The sequence below is a fragment of the Microcebus murinus genome, chromosome 4 (assembly GCF_040939455.1).
Source record: "Microcebus murinus isolate Inina chromosome 4, M.murinus_Inina_mat1.0, whole genome shotgun sequence".
Classification (NCBI taxonomy): domain Eukaryota; kingdom Metazoa; phylum Chordata; class Mammalia; order Primates; family Cheirogaleidae; genus Microcebus; species Microcebus murinus.
In genome coordinates, this window is record NC_134107.1 from 12005837 (window position 1) to 12024560 (window position 18724).

Sequence of the window (18724 nt, forward strand, 5' to 3'; positions counted from 1 at the left end):
TAACCCAGGTTTCTTTTCCTATCATAAGGGGTCTGGTTGTCATCTGTGGCATATGCATCATGCTCTGTAAACCTATACCTTAACTCTTAATCTATAATCCTATCTTGCCCCCCTCAATTAATTTCACCTCGTGCTTGCCTTACTTTGGTGTGTCTGGTCATTCTTTGGCAAGAGCACAGATTGAAGTTAGCACAGATCCATCCCACAGGTTAGGGAACTCACTTCTGTCCAACTTCTGTTCAACTTGGCCACTGATTCCCATAACCTCCTTCAGGTTCAATAATTTATCAGACTGACACACAGAACTTAGGAAAGTGTCATAATTATAATTACCATTTTATTATAAAGGATACAAATGAACAGCTAGATGAAGAGATATACAGGGCAGAAAGGTCTGGAACGGTCCTGAGCCCAGGAGCTTCTGTCCCTATAAAGTCAGGGTATGTCACCCTCCTGGTTCATCACTATGTTCACCAAACAAGAACCACAAGAACCAAGAACACAGAATGAGACTGCCAAACCCGACAGTACACCCACTATGGAAAAGTTTGGCAGTTTCTTATTTATTAAAACTTTTTTTTTTTTTTTTTTTACTACAGATGGGGTCTTACTATGTTACCAAGGCTGGATTTGAACTCCTGGGCTTATTGCAATGAATAGTCCTCATAAAAAAAAAAAAAATGAACTCCTGGGCTTGGGCTGGGCATGGTGACTCATGCCTGTAATCCTAGCACTCTGGGAGGCCGAGGCGGGAGGATTGCTCGAGGTCAGGAGTTCCAAACCAACCTGAGCAAGAGTGAGACCCTGTCTCTAAAAAAAAAAAAAGAAATGAACTCCTGGGCTCAAGCAGTCCTCCCACATCATCCTGAGTAGCTGTTGACTGCAGGCACGTGCCACCTCATTCAGCTGGTAGTTTCTTAAAACGTTTTTATTTATTTATTTTATTTTTTAAATATTTTTTCTATATTTTTAGTTGGCAAATTAATTTCTTTCTACTTTTTAGTAGATACTGGGTCTCGCTCTTGCTCAAGCTGGCTTCCAACTCCTGACCTTGAGCGATCCACCCACCTTGGCCTCCCAGAGTACCAGTATTACAGGCATGAGCCACCACCCCTGGCCAAAAGTTGAAGTACATATACTTGTATATCTGACTCAGTCCTTCCACTCCAAAGTATTTACCCAAAAGAAATGAAAGAATATATCCAATATAGAAAAAATTAGCCGGGCATGGTGGTGTATGCCTGTAGTCCCAGCTACTTGGGAGGCTGAGGCAGAAGGATTGCTTGAGCCCAGGATATTGAGGTTGCTGTGAGCTAGGCTGACACCACGGCACTCTAGCCAGGGCAACAGAGTAAGACTCTGTCTCAAAAAAAAAAAAGCAGGGAAGCTTCATCTGTCCGGCCAACCTTACCTATGCCCAGTACTTACAGCAGAGCGGTCAGGAGTTCGAAACCAGCCTGAGCAAGAGCGAGACCCTGTCTCTACTATAAATAGAAAGAAATTAATTAGCCAACTAAAAATATATAGAAAAAATTAGCCAGCCATGGTGGCATATGCCTGTAGTCCCAGCTGCTTGGGAGGCTTAGGCAGGAGGATTGCTTGAGCCCAGGAGTTTGAGGTTGCTATGGGCTAGGCTGATGCCACGGCACTCACTCTAGCCTGGGCATCAAAGTGAGACTCTGTCTCAAAAAAAAAGAGAGAGAGAGAAAGAATATATCCAACAAAAACATGTACATGAATGTTCATAGCAGTTTTATTTGTAATAGTTCAAAACTGGACATGGTCCACATTGCCCGTCAACAGGTGAATAGCTAAACAAACTGTGGTACATCCGTACAGTGGAATACTACTTGGCAATAAAAAGAAATGGCTGTTAGTACATGCAGCAACATGGGTGAATCTCAAAATAGTTATGCTTAGTGAAAGAAGCCAGAGAAAACAGAAGTACATACTATATGATTCTAGTTGTAGAAAATTCTAGGTCTAGAAAATGCAAATCAGTCTATAGTGACAGCAGATTAAGCAGTGGTTACTTGCAGATGGGAGGCAGTGGGGAGCAGGCAGGAGAGATTACCAAGGAGCACAGGGAAACCCTGGGAGTGAAGGGGATGCTCATTATCTTGACTGTGCTAATGGTTTCACGGGTGTATACATATGTACGTCAAAGCCATCACATACTACACTTTTAGCATATGCAGTTTATTGTGTGCCAATTATACCTCAGTAAAAAACAGGCCGGGCGCGGTGGCTTACGCCTGTAATCCTAGCACTCTGGGAGGCCGGGGCGGGCAGATTGCTCAAGCTCAGGAGTTCGAAACCAGCCTGAGCAAGACCCTGTCTCTACTAAAAATAGAAAGAAATTAATTGACCAACTAAAAATATACATACAAAAAAATTAGCTGGGCATGGTGGTGCATGCCTGTAGTCCCAGCTACTCGGGAGGCTGAGGCAGGAGGATCGCTCAAGCCCAGGAGTTTGAGGTTGCTGTGAGCTAGGCTGACTCCACGGCACTCACTCTACCTGGGCAACAAAGTAAGACTCTGTCTCAAAAAAGAAAAAAAACAATAAAGCTGTTTTTAAAATAATAATAGAAGACATATAGAAGTAGAAACTTGACATTTGGAAAAAAGAAAAGGTAATAATAGAAGACAGCAACTACAGGGAGAGGGTTCTGTCCAGAATTCTATGCAGAACACCGGTTTGATTCCTTTCCACTTAGATTCATCATTTAGGAAGGGATCATCTTTGTTTAGTTTTGTTTTTCAAGCCAGTTCTATTTTTTGAGTGATTACTGTTAAACATTAGTATTTAAAATTAAATTTTATTACCTAATATTTGATACATACAGAAGGATGTGTGGCACCTTGTTGAGTTAGGAGCTGAGTTATAAATTGAACACCCATGAACCTACAGCCGAACCTGAGAGCCAAGATATCAGCCATACCTTTGTAAAGGTATGGGGTCCTTCCCTATCCCATCCCACGCCTTTCAGGTACCACCATCTTGAGTTTTGTGCTTTTCTTTCCCTTGATCTTTAATAGAGTTTTATCACATGCATGTGTTGCCAAACAATACTTTAGTTTTGCTTGTTTTTGAGCTTTATAAAATGCTATCATACTGTGTGTAGTTTTATGCCGTTTGCTGTTTTAATTTACCTCCAAGAGTCATCTGTGTTATTGCATTAGGTATATTACAGTATTTCCAGTCCTCCCAACAGCCCTGCAGTTGGCTTAGGATACGGCACACCTGGGGGAAATAAAGCTCAGCAAGCTGGGGTGGCTCACCCAGTCCATGGGCCAGACTCCAGGGCCATCTCTTCACCACCATGTTACGTTGTCTCCTTCATTCATGAGGGCCTCCTGTGCGCCAGACAGTGAGCAGGTGCTGGACATACATCTTACGGGGACGTGGCACATCCCTTGCCGTCCTGAAGCACACATCATGGCTCTCCGTTGATCATCCCAGCCAGGATGACTCCATGCGCAGGCCAGTTACCCAGACATCCTGGGTATGTCCATGTCCCTCCTATTTGTCCACAAACATGACTTAAAGTGTCTGGTCTGACCCATCCCACAGGTTTCTGCCCATGGAGGGCAATTTGACAGTAGCTGTTGCCATGACAAAGGCAGCCGCCTCTGACTCCATAATGCTACTTGCAGGAATATATCCCACAGAAACACCTGCATCTGCACAGAGTGGCATTGGCATAAGAATATTTATTGCAGTGTTGTTTGTAATATCAAAGTAGTAGAAACAACTTAAACTTCCATCTGTAGGGATCTAATGACAGTTCGTTAACATTAGTTATGGGAAACCAACACAAGGGAACACCACCAGCTATGAAGAAAACAAAGGGGAACATTGATAATAGAAAGATCTCCAGGAGATTTGGGGGAATACATGTGATAATTTAATACATTCGTATTCTCCAGGATATATTTTAAAAAGGCAAGGTCAGTACAGTATGTGGAATGTTACCATGTGTATAAAAAAGGGGAAAAAATAAAATTGTTCAAATATGCATAAAACTTCTAGAAGGGTTCATAAATAACTGTGACCCAGTTGGCTGGGGACGGGTAAGAGGGAAATTTACTATATCTCTTTTGTTTGTTTGTTTATTTATTTGTATTTTCTAACCACAACCAAAGCTTATAATATACCTCTTTTGTATTTTAAAAAAATATGTACAGTAGAGCAAGGACTACTTATTAAAAAATACATAAATAAAATTTAAAGTTTTAGTTTCTCAGTGCATATTCCCCGGCTCTTGGGCTTTCTTTGGCTCGCAGCCTGCCGTTGCTGGCAGCAAACATTTCATCAGAGGCCCTAGCTTTCACAGGCCCCCCACTTTGGCACGTTGCACCCTGACGCACAAACTCCCTTGCAGATAGGATCAGAGGGCTGGGAGACCTGCCACAAGGTGGCGCTGCCTACTGCCTGCCACTGTGCAGGCAGGCCGGCCCTCCCCAGGGCACTGGGGTCTACTGTTGGGCTTCTGAGGAATGGGAGCTTACCGCCAACCCCTACCCACTGCCCCCAGCATTCCTCCAAGAGATCTGGAAAGGAATTCATTTTGTATCCCCATCCTCTCATATGTGGACCATCAGATGCAAACCAGAATTCAGGCAGGCGCTAACCAGAATTGGAAGGTGCCTCTCACCCTCCTTTGGGTCTCATGGGTGTGAATGGCTAATACCAAGAGATCTGTCCCCGCCCTGGTCTGGCTCCCTATTCCATCCAAGAAACCCTCCCAGTCACAGGAAGGAGTCTGAGCAGGCAGAGCTCTGCCCTGCTCTGGTGGACAAGGGGACAATGTGACGTCCATGGGAGCCACTGAGTCTGTTCACACAGGGGGCCATCCACCCTCCACCCCCTCATCCCCTCATTCATTTAGCAAGTATCTACTGCCGTCATTACGTGCAGGGAAGCTCTTGTTCAAACACTTGGCTTGAATGTCGGAAGGAAGATAGTGGGGCCACCTCTAGGCCTGACTGGGGCCTTCCTACTGACCCCTGCAGGCCTGGCCCTGCCTGTGTGCCCCCCCACAAGGCAGCTCCCCTCCTGCCTCCTTGGCCTCATCTGCCCCTGCCCAAGAGCAGCCGGTCAATGCCTGGGGCAACAGGGGGACCCCTGGCCCTGGAGGGCCCTGGGGTCGGAACTCTCTGAGTGGCAGATGGGAGAACAACAATGTGAAGCACAAGGTCAGTGAAGTACCCTTGACATGCAGACTCCAGTAAGGAGAGTGCCCCCTCCCTGGGGGCTGGTCCCTATCCTGGCAGTGACCCCAGGGCCTGGTACTGCAGGCGCCCTCCAGGAGTATTTGCCATACAGACACAGGCTAATCTTCCCTCAGTCTGACTTGATGCTCCTGCTGTGACCTAATGTTCCTGGCCTGACACCCAGGCAGGAGGGGGAGGCAGGAAGGCAGCCCCAGGCCTGGGCCGGGTTGCAGGTCATAGCAGGCTGTTTCCATGGGCAGCAGCCTCTCTGAGGCTGGATGGAACACCCTTGGCTGGCCCTTCCACAGGCCACCAGGTGAGATGAAGAGTCCCTTTGTTCAGAACCCCCCCCATATGCATGAGTCCTTGGCTTGCAAACTATAGCAGAAGCCTTGAACCGCAAAGCTGAGGGTTAGTTCTGAGCAAGGGAGCCCAGGAAAACAGTGGCGCCGAGATGGCAGGTGGGGCCACTGGCCTGTTACCCCAACCAGGCTTCCCCAAAACACTGGTAGCCCCACCCTTCCCTGGTGCATGCACAGTACCTGGTGGCCACAGAAAGGTGTGCTAGAGGGAGAGAGGGAGGGTAGGAGGGAGTTGAGGCAGTGGGCTCAGCTCCCCCCACCCAGAGGGACCAGAGGAGTAAAGCAAACCAGCTTTAATACCAATCTAGTTCTTTCTTTTAAATACCATGTTCCCCAGGACAGTGCTGGGGCAGGCTCTTGGCAGAATGAGTGGAAAGCAAATGTGGAATGGATGGTCCAGGGCCCCCTCTGCCTTGGGGCACTAGAGACCGGGTTGCCCCCTGGGGAGGGGGAGGCGACAGCAGCTTCCCCTGGTACAGTTATTGCAGAGGCATGGGTGGGTTCCCCTCCCTCCCCAGCCCCTAAACACTTCTCAGGATTATTTCTGCCCATCAGCCCCCGCAGAGCCGGGACCTGGGCTCCTCTATCTGGGAGGGGCCCCTCCGCCCAAAAGGGCCTGCAACTAAGGCATGGGGCGGGGCGGGGTGCCACTGGCCAGGCCTGCCGCTCAGTAAGTGCTCTGATGGCCCGTGAGGATGTAGAGGTTGCTGTGTGCCCCCGGGTTGTCGGTGGGAATGCTCTCCAGGATGATGTCTCTGGAGGGGACAGAGAAGCAGAGGTGAGCAGGGCGGGTGGCGCTCAGGCACGGCCTCCCTCCTCTGGGGAGGCTGGGGTGCCACTGCCCACCTGTGGGCCCCGAGCACTCTGAAGATCCTCGTCTCATCTGTGATCTCCTGGGTCACCTGGGAAGACAAAGGGTGCTGAGAGGTGGGGACCACAGGGCAGGGGCAGGCCAGTCCCTGAGCCCCACCCACCTCGTTGGTATCCAGGCTGCGGCCTTGCATCCCATGGCTCCAGAAGGCCAGCACGCTGTCCTGAAGACACACTAGGGGGGCCAGGCTGCCATCAGCCCTGTGCCTGCCCTGCGGAGACTGACACCCCAAGCCACACCCACCCAGGTCTGGGCCACAGAGGTCCTGGCTGACCTCAGGTGTCCAGGCTGGCTCTCGAGAGGGGCTGGGGATCCACCTCCTTGTCCTACCCCCAGCCTCCAGCCCCTGAGCCTCCTCACGTGTTCCAGGCCAAAGTCCTGCCCCCCGCCTCTGCTCACTCACCCACAGTCTCGATGGGGAAGTCGAAGGTCAGCTCAGGCGCCAGTGTGGCCGTGGGCTCACCCTGCATGTTGACTATCCTCACACAGCCTGCAAGGGGAGGGGCTCGTAGGTGGAGGCGCAGGCCTCTCTGGGGAGGCAGAGCTTCCCTCACCCAGGCTTCCTTCGCCCCCACAACCCGCTGGCCGCAGCCCTGACCCCGGGCACTCACGTTCAAAACTGACGAGGACCGTGTCCCTGTCCACCTGGATCACCTGCTGGGCCGAGCCTGAGATCCCATCTGCAGACAGAGAAGGGAGATAGGGCCTGGCTGAGCCACCAGCACACTCGGGCCCCAAGAGAACACAGGGGACATAGTACAGCCAGCCCTCAGCCACGAGTACACTTCAGCCTCACAGTGGCCACGTGGGGTTGGGAATCCAATTCTCACTGCACAGTGGGGGAACTGAGGCTCAGAAAGATAAGTGACCCATCCTCAGGCTCTCGGGGAGCAGGGGAGTAATCCCAGGGAGTCATGGGAGGGCTCCGGAGTCAGGCAAACCAGGCCTCGTGACTCAGTCACTGCGTGACCTGGGACAAGTCACCGTGAGCCTCAGATTCCTCATTCACAACACAGGCACAGTGATGCCCACCTTGCAGGGCTGTTTAGGGTCAAGAATGAAAACCTGGCACCCAGAGGTCTCAGTCCCTGTCACCTCTCTGTCACCCATGGCCGCTCCCTAGCAGCCCCCGTTCCCAGCTGCAGCTCCCTTGCTTGGGGTGGAGGCCCCTGCCCCTGCCTTGCCAAGTCTGCCTCTTCCCTGAGGCTCCGGCCTTGGTCCAGAGCAGCACCGGCCAGATCTTCCTTAGCCAAGCCCTGTGGTCTATAAAACTTTTTAGGGAAGCTCGTTGAAGGGAGGCTGGGCGCTCCATGCGCTGCTGGGCGCACTCAGGCCCCCAGGTCTCCATGGAGCCGCAGGCTGTGGGGATCCTGGTTTGAGGGCCTCACCCCTGCCTCCCTCCCATCTGTCTCTCTGCCGCACGCCCTCCTGCTCACCAGGTGGGATGAGGATGTCAGGCGTCAGGCCAGCCTCCAGGGGCAGGACATGGAACAGGACACGACAGCCGGGCCCCTCGGGCCCCTCGGCCCCCACACACACCTGCGGCAGCTCCTTCCCGTCCAGCACCAGTGGCTCCAGCATCCCAGCTGGGCAGGGCAGAGGGCTGGAGAAGTTCTGGGGGGCAGCAGGGATGCTCACGTCTCCACTTCTCCCCGCAGATCCCTGAAGGTGCCCTGGGCCTCCCCACCGCCCCTCACCTTCAGCAGCAGGAACTTCTGCAGCGGCTCGTACCACTGCAGCAGGAGCAGGCTGGCGGGCAGGGCGGCCAGCAGGAAGGTGCTGCCTGTGTAGGGGTTCCGCACTGCGGGAGGTAGCGGTTGGCACTGGGCCAGGCCTGCACTGCCACCCCTGCCCAACCTCCTTGACCCACTCTTACCCACACGACACTGCAGGCAGCCTTTGGTGTCGGGAATCTTGGTAGACAGGGCAAAGCGCCTATAGGGGTGACAACCAGGGCACATGTCTGGGTGCCATCTGGGGGCAAGGTCCCCACAGAGCCCTATGATGCAGGCATTATCATCTTCCCATTTACAGGTGAGAGACTGAGACTCAGAGAGCCAGAGTACCTTGCCCAGGGAACACCTGTGAAGGGCAGGGGACCTAGAGCATCTGTCTAGTCCAGAGCTTTGGGTCACAGAATTACCTCTAGCTCTGTGATTTTGTGCAAGTCACTTAACCTCTCCATGCCACAATTTCCTCTATAGAATGGGGATAACAATGGTGCCCATCTCAGAGGGTCACAGAGGGGAAAAACTCAGAGCAGTGTCCAGCACGTCCTGTGTGCTGACAGCCATCTTTTATCAGCTTGTATTATTAGTATTTTTTTAAATAGAGATGGGGTCTAGGCTGGGTGCCGTAGCTCATGCCTATAATCCTAGCACTCTGGGAGGCTGAGGCGGGCAGATTGCTCGAGGTCAGGAGTTCAAAACCAGCCTGAGCAAGAGCGAGACTCCATCTCTACTATAAATAGAAATTAAGTGGCCAACTAATATATATAGAAAAAATTAGCCAGGCATGATGGTGCATGCCTGTAGTCCCAGCTACTTGGGAGGCTGAGGCAGCAGGATTGCTTGAGCCCTGGAGTTTGAGGTTGCTGTGAGCTAGGCTAATGCCATGGCACTCACTCTAGCCTGGGCAACAGAGTGAGACTCTGTCTCAAAAAAAAAAAAAATAAAAAAATAGAGATGGGGTCTCACTACGTTCCCTAGGCTGGTGTTAAACTCTTGGCCTCAAGTGATCCTCCCACCTCAGCCTCCCAAAGTGCTAGGATTATAGGCATGAGCCACTGTACCTGGTCTCAGCCTGTATTAGTATTTTCCCACCTATTCTGAGTCACTGAAAATCCTTTTAAGGTGAAGGCAAGGTATACATGAAGAAATGAGAGCATGCAGGCTCCAACTCCCAGATTTGCACAAGTGCCCATGGTCCATTTCACAGATGGGAAAACAGGCCCAAGGAGGTTAAAGGACTTCAAAGGGCGAATGGCTCTGCCCTCTGCCTCTTCAGCTGAGGCTACAGCCCTGAGGGTCCAGTGCCTGGCTCCCTTGTTGCCTGGGGAGACGGGTGAGAGATGGTCATCAGAAGGGTCTTTGCCTTGGTCACTGAGTGTCCCCTAATCCCCCAGAGGACCCTCTGAGCCTGTCTTCCCCTGGGGAATGGGCTACATGTCGGCAGCCCTGCCATCTCCACTCAGCGACCCAGGTCCTGTCTGCACCTTCTCCCAGGACACAGACAGGAAGCCAACATTGTCTGTCTGCCACTTCCGTCCCCCCTTGTTCTGCTCCTCCGTTTCCCCAACTGGTCTTCGGATGGGACAGAGGCGTATAGTTTTGTATTTGCTTCTTCTCCAAACAATTCCAGTTCCCTGTTTTTTACATTCAAAGCAGACACTGTGACTCTGCGATGTCCCAAACACTGGCCTAAAGCTGCCTGCAACTCGTTGGGGCTCTGATGGGCCTGTTTCCTGCAGGTCCTGGGCCAAAGCGCAGGCTCGCCTGGGGACTGAGCTCAGGAAGCCCCGAGGCCACAGGGCTCCAGGTGCAGTCCAGGAGTGAACACGCCACAGGAAGGGCCTGGCCCTCCTGATCTGCCCAGCTGGAGCAGCCACTGGCCCGGCATCCCCTGCCCTCCCCGCCCAGTCCCCTGGTCCCCACAACCCACACCATCATGACAATGTCTGATCCCATAGCTAACCCCCTCCTCAGAGTCCAGCCCCACCCAGCCACGGATGGATGGAGGTCCCACTTGCACATATATCAAGCATCTTAATGTGACAAAATTGAATTCAGCTCCCCCTGAAACCCACAGCTGATGACAGCTGCATCCTTCCCGTCGCCCAGGCCAAACACCCTGGAATCACCCATCCTTGACTCCTTTCCCTTCCACCTACCACCAACTGCCAGGAAATCCTGTTGGCTCAACTTCCAAAAGAGAAGCAGAATTGGACCATTTTCTCCTCTTTCACTGCTACCCTGGCCCAAGCCACTGCCATCTCCAACAGCCTCCTGAGGGGTCTCCCCCGCCCCCTCACCCCTTCACTCTACTCTGGTGAACGCAGCAGCAGCAGCAGAGAGCTCGTGCAGCTCTCAGCCCATGGCTTCCTCTGCAGCTTCCTCGTTGCTCCACAAACAGGCCAGGCCTGCTCCTGCCCCAGGGCCTTTGCACTGGCCATCCCCTCTTCCTGGGACGCCCTGGTCTCACGTACCCACAGAGCTCCCTCCTCACCTCTTCTAAGTCTTTGCTCAAACGGCACTTTTTCAGTGAGGTCTTTCTCAACCACCCCGTTTGAAACCACAGGCTGCACCCCACCCTCCTGGCCTTCTTCACAGAGCACGCCCACCTTGGTGCGTCACACAGAACACCCTCCTTTCTCATGTGCACTACGGTCTGTCTCCCTCCCGAGACAGCGGTGAGGAGATAAGGAGCATCTCAAGCCCCAGGACACGGCCTGGCACCTACGAGGTGCTGAGCAGCAGATACTCATTGAATGATGAAGGAGTGACTCTCCCTCCGACGTCCTCCCGGCACCTCATAATGCACGTGACAAAGCAGAGCTTGTTATCTTCCTGCGCAACCTCCTGACACCACCCTCACTCAGCCCCCGCTCGATCCCATCAGGTCTACTTCCTGCACGTTGCTCAAGCGCCAGCCCTCAGCCCAACCTCTGTCCTCTGGGGCCATTCCACCGGCCTTCCCTTCTCCAATTCACCCACTGTCGCCACTGCCAGCCAGCAGGTACCTCGTTTTCATTTGCCCAGCATCCTTCCCGTTTGGCAAGAGGGCTGAGGTTTTCCTTTGGGGGGGGGGCTGACAAGCCCTGCTCCCTCCACCAGGCTCCAGGGCAGAGCATGTGACCCTGGCCTGGCCACCTGTGCCCACATCCCCTGGCCCCAGTGACTGGCGCGAGGGCAGGCATGCACCTAAGCTAGACCAGTGAGGATGGGCTCTGGGACTTTTGTGGGAATGACTTGGAAACAGAGGTTCTAGTTCCACTGAGTTGCTAGCTAGCAGGACACGGCCTGCAGGTGCGGGCGGCCGTCACGTGACAAGACAGCGTGTGTGTGTGTGTGTGTGTGTGTGTGTGTGTGTGTGTGAATGAAGGCAGCACAAGGACATGCAGAAAGGCTCCTGCTGGTGCCATTTTAAACCTGGATCCGGTGGGGTCTAAAGCTAACCCTAGTCCTGAGCTGTCAGTTACAAGAGTCGTTAAGTCCCCTTTCTGTGCTGACGCCAGTGAGCTGAATCACCTACAAAAGGAAGAATCCTGATCAGCACACATTGGGATCCTTTCAACATGCTCACGGTGCCACCGTCAGCTGGACAAAGCCCAAATCCTGGGCCCGGCATCAAAGGAGGGACTCCGCCACCTGTGCAGCTTCCACTCAGGCTACTCTGCCTCCTCCCTCAGGCCAAACACCCCCGAGTTCCCCAGAGCACGCATTCACCCCTACGTGCATCCGCTGGTCCCTCTGCCTGGAATGCCATTCCTAGCTCTTCTGCCCGGGAAACCTTAATGTCCTTTCAAACTCCATGAGCTTGCCTGGCCTCTCTGAGGCCTCCCCAACCCCTCCCAGGTCCCCGTCTAGTTGGCCCTCAGCACCAGGTGCTAACGGTCTGGTGGGTTTTTTTGTTTTGTTTTGTTTTTTTGAGACAGAGTCTCGCTCTGTCACCCTAGCTAGAGTGCAGTGGTATCGTCACAGCTCACTGTAGCATCGCCAGTAGCTCGGACTACAAGCGCGTGCCACTATGCCTGGCTAATTTTTCTATTTTTTGTACAGACAGAGTCTTGTTCTTGCTCAGGCTGGTCTCAAACTCCTGGCCTCAAGCTATTCTCCTACCTTGGCCTCCCAGAGGGCTGGGATTACAAGTGTAATCAACTGTGGGGTTTTTTCCCCCAAAATCTCTTCTGGAAGGCTGTGGTTTTTTTGTTTGTTTTGTGCTTTTTTTGAGAGGGTCTCACTCTGTCGCCCAGGCTCAAGTGCAGTGGTGTCATCACAGCTTACTGCAGCCTCACATGCCTGGGCTTAAGCGATCCTCCTGCCTCACCCCAAGTAGCTGGGACTACAGGCATGTGCCACCATGCTCAGTTAATTTTTCTAGTTTTTGTAGAGACGGGGTCTTGCTCGTGCTCAGGCTGGCTATCTGGTAATGGGCCCACATCTCTCTCATTTCTTGAAAGCAAGGACTCATTGGACGATGTCCCCATGCCCAGCACAGAGCCAAGCACAGCACACACGCTCAGTAAATGTTCAACTGTCAAATCCAGCACCATACCCTAACAACCAGGCTCCCACAATTTGCAAAGCACTTTCACGTCCAATACCTTCTCCTGGCCTCCCGATAAACCTGGCGGGGGGCTGTCAACTGTATTGACGGAGGAGGAGATGGGCTCAGAGAGGGCAAGCAACCCTCTAAAATCACAGCAGTCCCAGCAAGGCCATATTCCGCCCTGCTCTGCCCCTCTGCCTCCCACTCCTCTGCACACCAGGGCCCCTGACCTGGGGATGATGCGCTGGGTGAGGCGGTTGGTGGGGATGGACAGGGGAACCTGCTGCTGTAGTCGCCGCTGCTCAAACAAGCCTGGCAGGTCATGGGCCCAGATGTGCGTGGATTTCCCTGCCAGGGAGGGAGAGAAGCAGGGGCTCGAGGGTGCTGGGGGGCAGGGTGAGGAGCCGTGGGTGCTGCGGGGTTGCCTCCCTGCCAGTCCCATCTTGTACCTGAGAGTGACAGCAGCACATTGTTCACACAGTAGAGCCAGGAGCAGCGGTGTGAAATCAGCTGGAGGTGACAGAGGGGCAGGTGGACTGGCGGTCAGTACCCGAGCCTCTCAAGGCCCTCTACCTTCTATGGCCAGCTGGGCCTCACCTTCTCCAGCGTGTCCTCGTGTAGTTCGTGCAGGTTGAGGGTATAGATGCCTTCCTCGGCCCCCACCACCAGGAACTGGTCTGCAGGTTTGGGCACAGGTCAGAGGTCAGTCACGCCCCCTGGCCCAAGCTGAGGGATTCCAGGCTCCTGCACCCTTCCTGCTCCCGGCCTACCCCGAGTAACAGGGTGAATCCAGGTGACAGCAGCGTGGATCCGCAGGGGGCAGCCATTGAAGACTTTGGAGAAGCAAGCACCCATCTATGGAGAAGTGAGACGCTGGGAGGGCACACAGGGGCGGGGCAGGGCAGGGGCAGGGGTGAGGGCAGTGGGGCCATGGGCAAACACTTACGTGCACCTTGGGGGTTGGGGGCAGCCCATGGCAGGACGACCTCTGGGAGGGAGGGAAGGGGTCAGGGCCAAGGTGAGGTCCCTGCCACCCACCCCTCGCCCCTGGGCAGCACCCCTCACCTCAGGATCCTCCTGCTGCTTTAACGTGGCCCAGGCGGTGGGCAGCAGTGGAGGGCTGTCAGGGCCTTGTGGAGGTGGGGGCAGGGTTCCTGTAGGCACAGACTGGCTATGATTCCCCGCCCAGACCCCATCCTGGGCCTGCCTGGCCTCCCAAGCCTGGGACTCACCTGAAGGGCTGGATAAAGGGTCCTCAGCTGCAGGCTCAGAGGGGGGTGGCCCCAAGAATGGGGCCCGCTTGATGGTTCCCATGGAATCGTCTGGAGAGTCCAGCTCCTGGCAGGAGGGTTGGGGACCCAGCCCGGCTGTCAGCACATGGCTCTGCAACCTGCCCCACCCCATCACACCCTCTGCAGGGGGGTCCTCATGCCCAGCTCCAGCCTCCCTCCATCCTGCACCTGCAGTTCCGAGGCTGGCCGCATGGTCAGGCTCCTGTAGGGGACAGACCAGAGGCAGCTGAGCTGTGAGAGGTGACTGGCGCCCAGGACCAGCTGCCCATGCCCCTCCCTGGGCCCCGCCACTCACCTTTCCTCCAGGGCCTCCTGGACGGACTGCAGCAGGCTCCTGGGCAGGGGCATGAAGGGCTCAGAGGTCAGCCTGTCTGCTGCCCCCAACCCCTCCCTGCAGCTTCCCTCCCCACCACTTACCCGCTCAGCTCCTCCTTCCCCAGCAGCGTCCACTCCTCCTCCCACTGGGGGAAGCCGCAGCAGAGACCGGAGAGGGGCAGAGAGAGGGACAAGGTGAGAGGACGGTCAAGAGCTTCCGGAAAGAGCAAGGACAGACAGGTAGAAAGGGAACTGGCGACAGGCAAGAGGCTTGGGAGAGACAGTGAGAGGCAGAGAGACCAGAAAATTGTGATAGAAAAGGGCAAAGAAACAAAGAGGAGGGCAGCAGAGACAGTGAGCAAGGCAGACAGAGACCAAGCCTGTGGGAGCGAAGGAAACGTGGTCCAGGAAGGAGCCCCTAGCCCTCCGGGTCCCTGGGCAGGACAGGCCTGCCTGGACAGTGGCCGAGGCCCAGGCAGCCACTGCTTCAAAACTCCCTTGATTGGAGGTGCCCAGCTGCCCCAGAGTCCCCCACCCACCCCACCCCTGCACGCCACCCTGCCCACAAAGCCTGCCCCTCACCGGCTCATTTAGTGGGTCTGTCTCCTTCCTGCGTGGGGCACCAAATTTCACCTGGTGAACTGGGGAGCCCAGAATACAGAGGTTAGAAGGCTGGAGTCTCAGGATGAACCCCCACCTCACAGCAAATCCGCCCACAGACTCACACTGGATCTCCGAGGGGGTCCTCTCGGCCGGGCCATGCTGACCCCGCGAGTGAATGGTGTCTGGAAACATGTCATACGTCTAAGAGAGGACAAACGGCGGACATACACCTGGCACCTGGCTCACACCAGGTATCACACTAGGTGTCTCGAACACATCAACGTGTTGTTTTCACTAGAACCCTCTGAGATTATCGAGAGATGAGATGACACGTTCATGTAGGAAAGCGGGCACAGAAAGGTCAAATAACTTTTGAGAGATCACACAGAAAGCAAAAAGAAGCTGGGTCACGGTCTTGGTCAGGTTGGGCCTGACCAAGACCGTGCGGGTTGGGCCCAAGGGCAGGGACCTATCAGGGTTCCCGGGTGTTACAGGGAGGCAAGACCCAGCACAGGAAAGGTTCTTAATGGGTGGGCCCAACTGGAGAGAAGCAGGTATTGTGCAGGTATTGTACCAGTTGAAGGGACCTTGACTGACATCACCTTTGGGGCCTTCCAATCAGGCCCAGCCAAAACCCATTTCCCAGCCCCCTCACTTACCTCCAGTTCACAGTCTTCAGGGGAGGGGGCTCCCAGATGGGGGTCACTGGCCTTGTCCAACAGCTGTGTGAGGAGGGCCCGAGGGAGCTGCTGGGTTGTGAATGGGTGCTGGAGGGAGGGGATGAACAGGTTGGTCCCTGTCCTCCAGGCCCCTGACTTTGAACACTGAGCCCCCTTCCCCGCTCCACCTCCCACCTGCAGAAGCTTCTCTGCTGTTGGCCTCTTCTTGGGGTTCTTGGTCAAAGCCAGCTTTAGAAAATGGTGGAAATTCTGGGTCCTAGTGGGCACAAGAGCCCCCCACCCCCAGACCCAGGTTAATTCTCATGCACAGCATCCCACCAACCTGCTGCCCTGCCCCCCTTGCCGAGGAGTCTGCTGGGCCCACCCCAGGAAAGAGCCAGCAGAGGCCAGGGGCAGCTGGCCTGAGCAAGGCTGTGTTGCGACACAGCAGATCCTCTGTCATCAACCCTCTGCCCTTCTTTCCTGTCCACACTGAATCCTCAGCTCAGATGGTCTGCAGAAGCCCAGAGAGGGCTCTTGGGGCTGCACCTTGGGAGTCAGCAGAAAGCTCCTCCTCCCCGGGGGGCCTGGCTAAAAACTGGGGGGGGGTCCCAAGAGGGGAATGTGGGCCCTCACCAGCGAGTCTTGTCTCTCAGCTTGGGCGGCTGGAAGCTGCTCTTCGACATGAGCATCAAGGCCCTGTGGAGGGTACAAGGTCAGGGGACAAGGTCCCCAGGACAAGGGTTAGACAAGGGGCAAGTGCTGAGCTGACCTCATGGGGTGCAGGTGGAACAGAGGGGGCTGTAGCTCGCCCAACTCAATGGCGGTGATGCCCAGGGCCCAGACGTCACACAGCTCGTTGTAGCCACCTTTGCGCTCCACAGCAGCCACCTCTGGAGCCATCCTAGAGGTAGGGTGACACAGGGGATGGCTGGGTGCCACACCTGTGGTCCCCTGCCCCCTCTGCCAGAGCTGCAGCCTCACCAGTAAGGCGTCCCGATGAAAGACCTCCTCTTGGCCACAGATGCCGTCAGCTCGCCTGACACCCCAAAGTCAGCTGAAGGGAGAAGCAGTCGCTCTCACCAGCCCTCTGCCTGCCCCTTGCCATCTCACGCCCAGGGTTCAGGCTCAGGATGCACCAGGCGGGGCTCAGGGCAGGCAGCCCAGGTTCAGTCACAGCTGCCACAGGCCCAAGGCAAGGCCAGGTCCCTCTCTGGAGAGGGTCAACCACCCAGTATCCCTGACCGAGTGCCTGTCCCGTGTCAGACTCCACACAGACCCAACCTCATCCAACCTCTAGAAGGAAGGAGTACTGTTCCATTTTCTGAATGAGGAAACTGAGACTCAAGCGGCAAAGTGACTTGCCCAAGGACACCCAGCACTGGAATCCAGGTTCTCTCTAAGACTCCCAGGGCTCCCACAGAACCCTCACCCTGCCTGTGTCCCCAGGGTACTGACCCAGCTTGACATCTCCCTGGAGAGTGAGGAGAAGGTTGGCTCCCTGTGGGAATGGAGGAGAGAGAATCCCGTCTGGTGCCCCGAGAGCCTCCTCCTCCCGCCCACGGTGCCCTTGGCCAGACCCCTACCTTGATGTCTCTGTGGATCTTCCCCTGAGAATGCAAGTGGTGGAGGCCCTGGGGACAAAGAGGAATCCCTGAGAGCAGCTACCCAGCACTATCACCCCTCTCCTGAACCCCCTCTCAGGACTGGGGCCCCCCACCCAAGCCGCTTCCTCCTCCCCTCTCCCCAAACAGGAAGTAACTGAGCCAAGAGGGAAATGGGCTGCTTCCGGCAACAGGGCTGGGGCCCCTTCCCTGTAGGACCCATAACCCCTCGGGCCAGCCCTGCCTGAGCCATGCCACCTGCCCCCCACTGCTCAACTGGGCTTTTGGCCCACAGGTCCTGGGTATTGGGGGCGGTGAGTGCCTCATGGGCCCAGCTACCTTCAGTGCCTCTCGGCAGACATAGGCAATCTGCCGTTCCTCCAGGGGCCCAGTGGCTGAAACAGAAAGTGTGAGGGCTGGCAGGGGGGCCAAGGATATGCTGCCCCTCCCAGGCTACCCTGTGCTGGGGAAGCAGCAGGCACTGCTAAGTGAAAGAGGTGTTGGCCACATTCCCTCCTAGCACAGTCTGGGATACTGAGCCCAGAGATGGACAGCATTTCTCTCAAGGTCACACAGCCAGCCAGGAGTGGAGAGGAGCCCAAGTCCAGGGCCCAGACTTTCCTCTCCTGCCCCTGCATTGGAGTGGGGGTGGGGTGGTGAGGGGAAGGCCGTGTCCCTCTGGAGCCTCGAGCCCTGGCCCTCACCGTGGTAAATCTCCTGCAGGGACCCCCCTCCGCAGAACTCCATGCAGATCCACAGGCGGTCATTCCTGGGGGGACACAGAGCTGGGGTGGGCACGCAGCAGGCCACAAGGGGGCTGCCTGGGAGCGGAGGATAAAGCAGCCTCACCTGAGGTAGCTGCCAATGTAGGCCACCACATTGGGGTGGCGGCACTCCCGGAGGATGGTGATTTCCTGCTGGAGGGAGCTGATGTCGTCGCCTAGAAAGCACAAGAAATCATGGGGGAACCGCACAAGGGTCGCGCTGACTCAGTGCCCCCATCTGCAAAATGGGCACAGAGTGCCTCCCTACAGGCCAGACAGGTGCTAAGCGACAGGACCTCCTGGGGCACGTCTCTCACAGGGGCTCTCAAATGTCAGTCCTCAGCCCCCACACCGCGCCCGCCAGCGCTCCGCCCTCCCTCCGGCGCAGAGGCCCCGGCCTGGCCCTCACCTGGGTCTAGCTTGACTATCTTCACGGCGGCCAGTTCGGACGTGACCGTGTCGCGGGCCTGCAGGGGCGGAGGGGCGAAGCGGGATGAGGAGGGGGCGGGGCTGGGGGCTGGTTCCCGCGGCAGAACGCAGAGCGGGCAGCCTCCTCCTGGCTCTCCCGCCGGTCCTGCCGCCCGGCGCACCTTGTAGACGTCGCCATAGGTCCCGGCTCCCACGCGCTGCAGCAGCTCGAAGCGGTCCCGCGGATCCTGCAGCGACACGTCCCGCAGCAGCGCCATGGCCCGGCGCCGGGCGGGCCGGCTGGCGGGCAGGCGCTAGCTGCGGAGCCGGCGCGGGACGGCGCGGGGCGGGGCGGGCGCC

At 55.8% G+C, this 18724-nt stretch overlaps 1 protein-coding gene across 2 annotated transcripts; it reads right to left on the reverse strand.

The window, feature by feature from the left end:
* Window positions 1-3198: 3198 nt before the first annotated feature.
* On the reverse strand, window positions 3199-18709 carry MAP4K2 (mitogen-activated protein kinase kinase kinase kinase 2). Of its 2 annotated transcripts, XM_012777992.2 has the most exons (32): window positions 18547-18709; window positions 18366-18423; window positions 18042-18132; window positions 17897-17961; window positions 17532-17587; window positions 17175-17222; window positions 17047-17089; window positions 16573-16645; window positions 16361-16492; window positions 16225-16287; window positions 15784-15865; window positions 15589-15696; window positions 15052-15130; window positions 14909-14967; window positions 14429-14472; window positions 14307-14345; window positions 14180-14213; window positions 13952-14057; window positions 13785-13873; window positions 13666-13707; window positions 13490-13574; window positions 13317-13396; window positions 13169-13229; window positions 12950-13067; window positions 8329-8387; window positions 8150-8253; window positions 7889-8066; window positions 7064-7132; window positions 6856-6942; window positions 6556-6626; window positions 6428-6483; window positions 3199-6336 (listed from the first exon to the last, which is right to left on the reverse strand). In XM_012777992.2, exons 1-32 carry the CDS (start codon window positions 18640-18642, stop codon window positions 6249-6251), a joined length of 2463 nt encoding a protein of 820 aa, XP_012633446.1. In that variant the 5' UTR covers window positions 18643-18709; the 3' UTR covers window positions 3199-6248. The 2 variants fall into 2 exon arrangements, with proteins under 2 accessions (XP_012633446.1, XP_075857895.1); XM_076001780.1 differs by lacking the exon at window positions 13666-13707.
* Between the last annotated feature and the right edge of the window lie 15 nt (window positions 18710-18724).

Excerpts from the sequence above, each read along its gene's own strand:
- MAP4K2 (XM_012777992.2), bottom strand. The coding sequence starts at position 18,642 with ATGGCGCTGCTGCGGGACGTGTCGCTGCAGGATCCGCGGGACCGCTTC. Across the intron at positions 6,943-7,063 it reads GGTCCTCGTCAGTTTTGAAC|GCTGTGTGAGGATAGTCAAC; the intron begins GTGAGTGCCCGG and ends CTCCCCTTGCAG. Across the intron at positions 6,627-6,855 it reads CTTCCCCATCGAGACTGTGG|TGTGTCTTCAGGACAGCGTG; the intron begins GTGAGTGAGCAG and ends TGGCCCCCCTAG.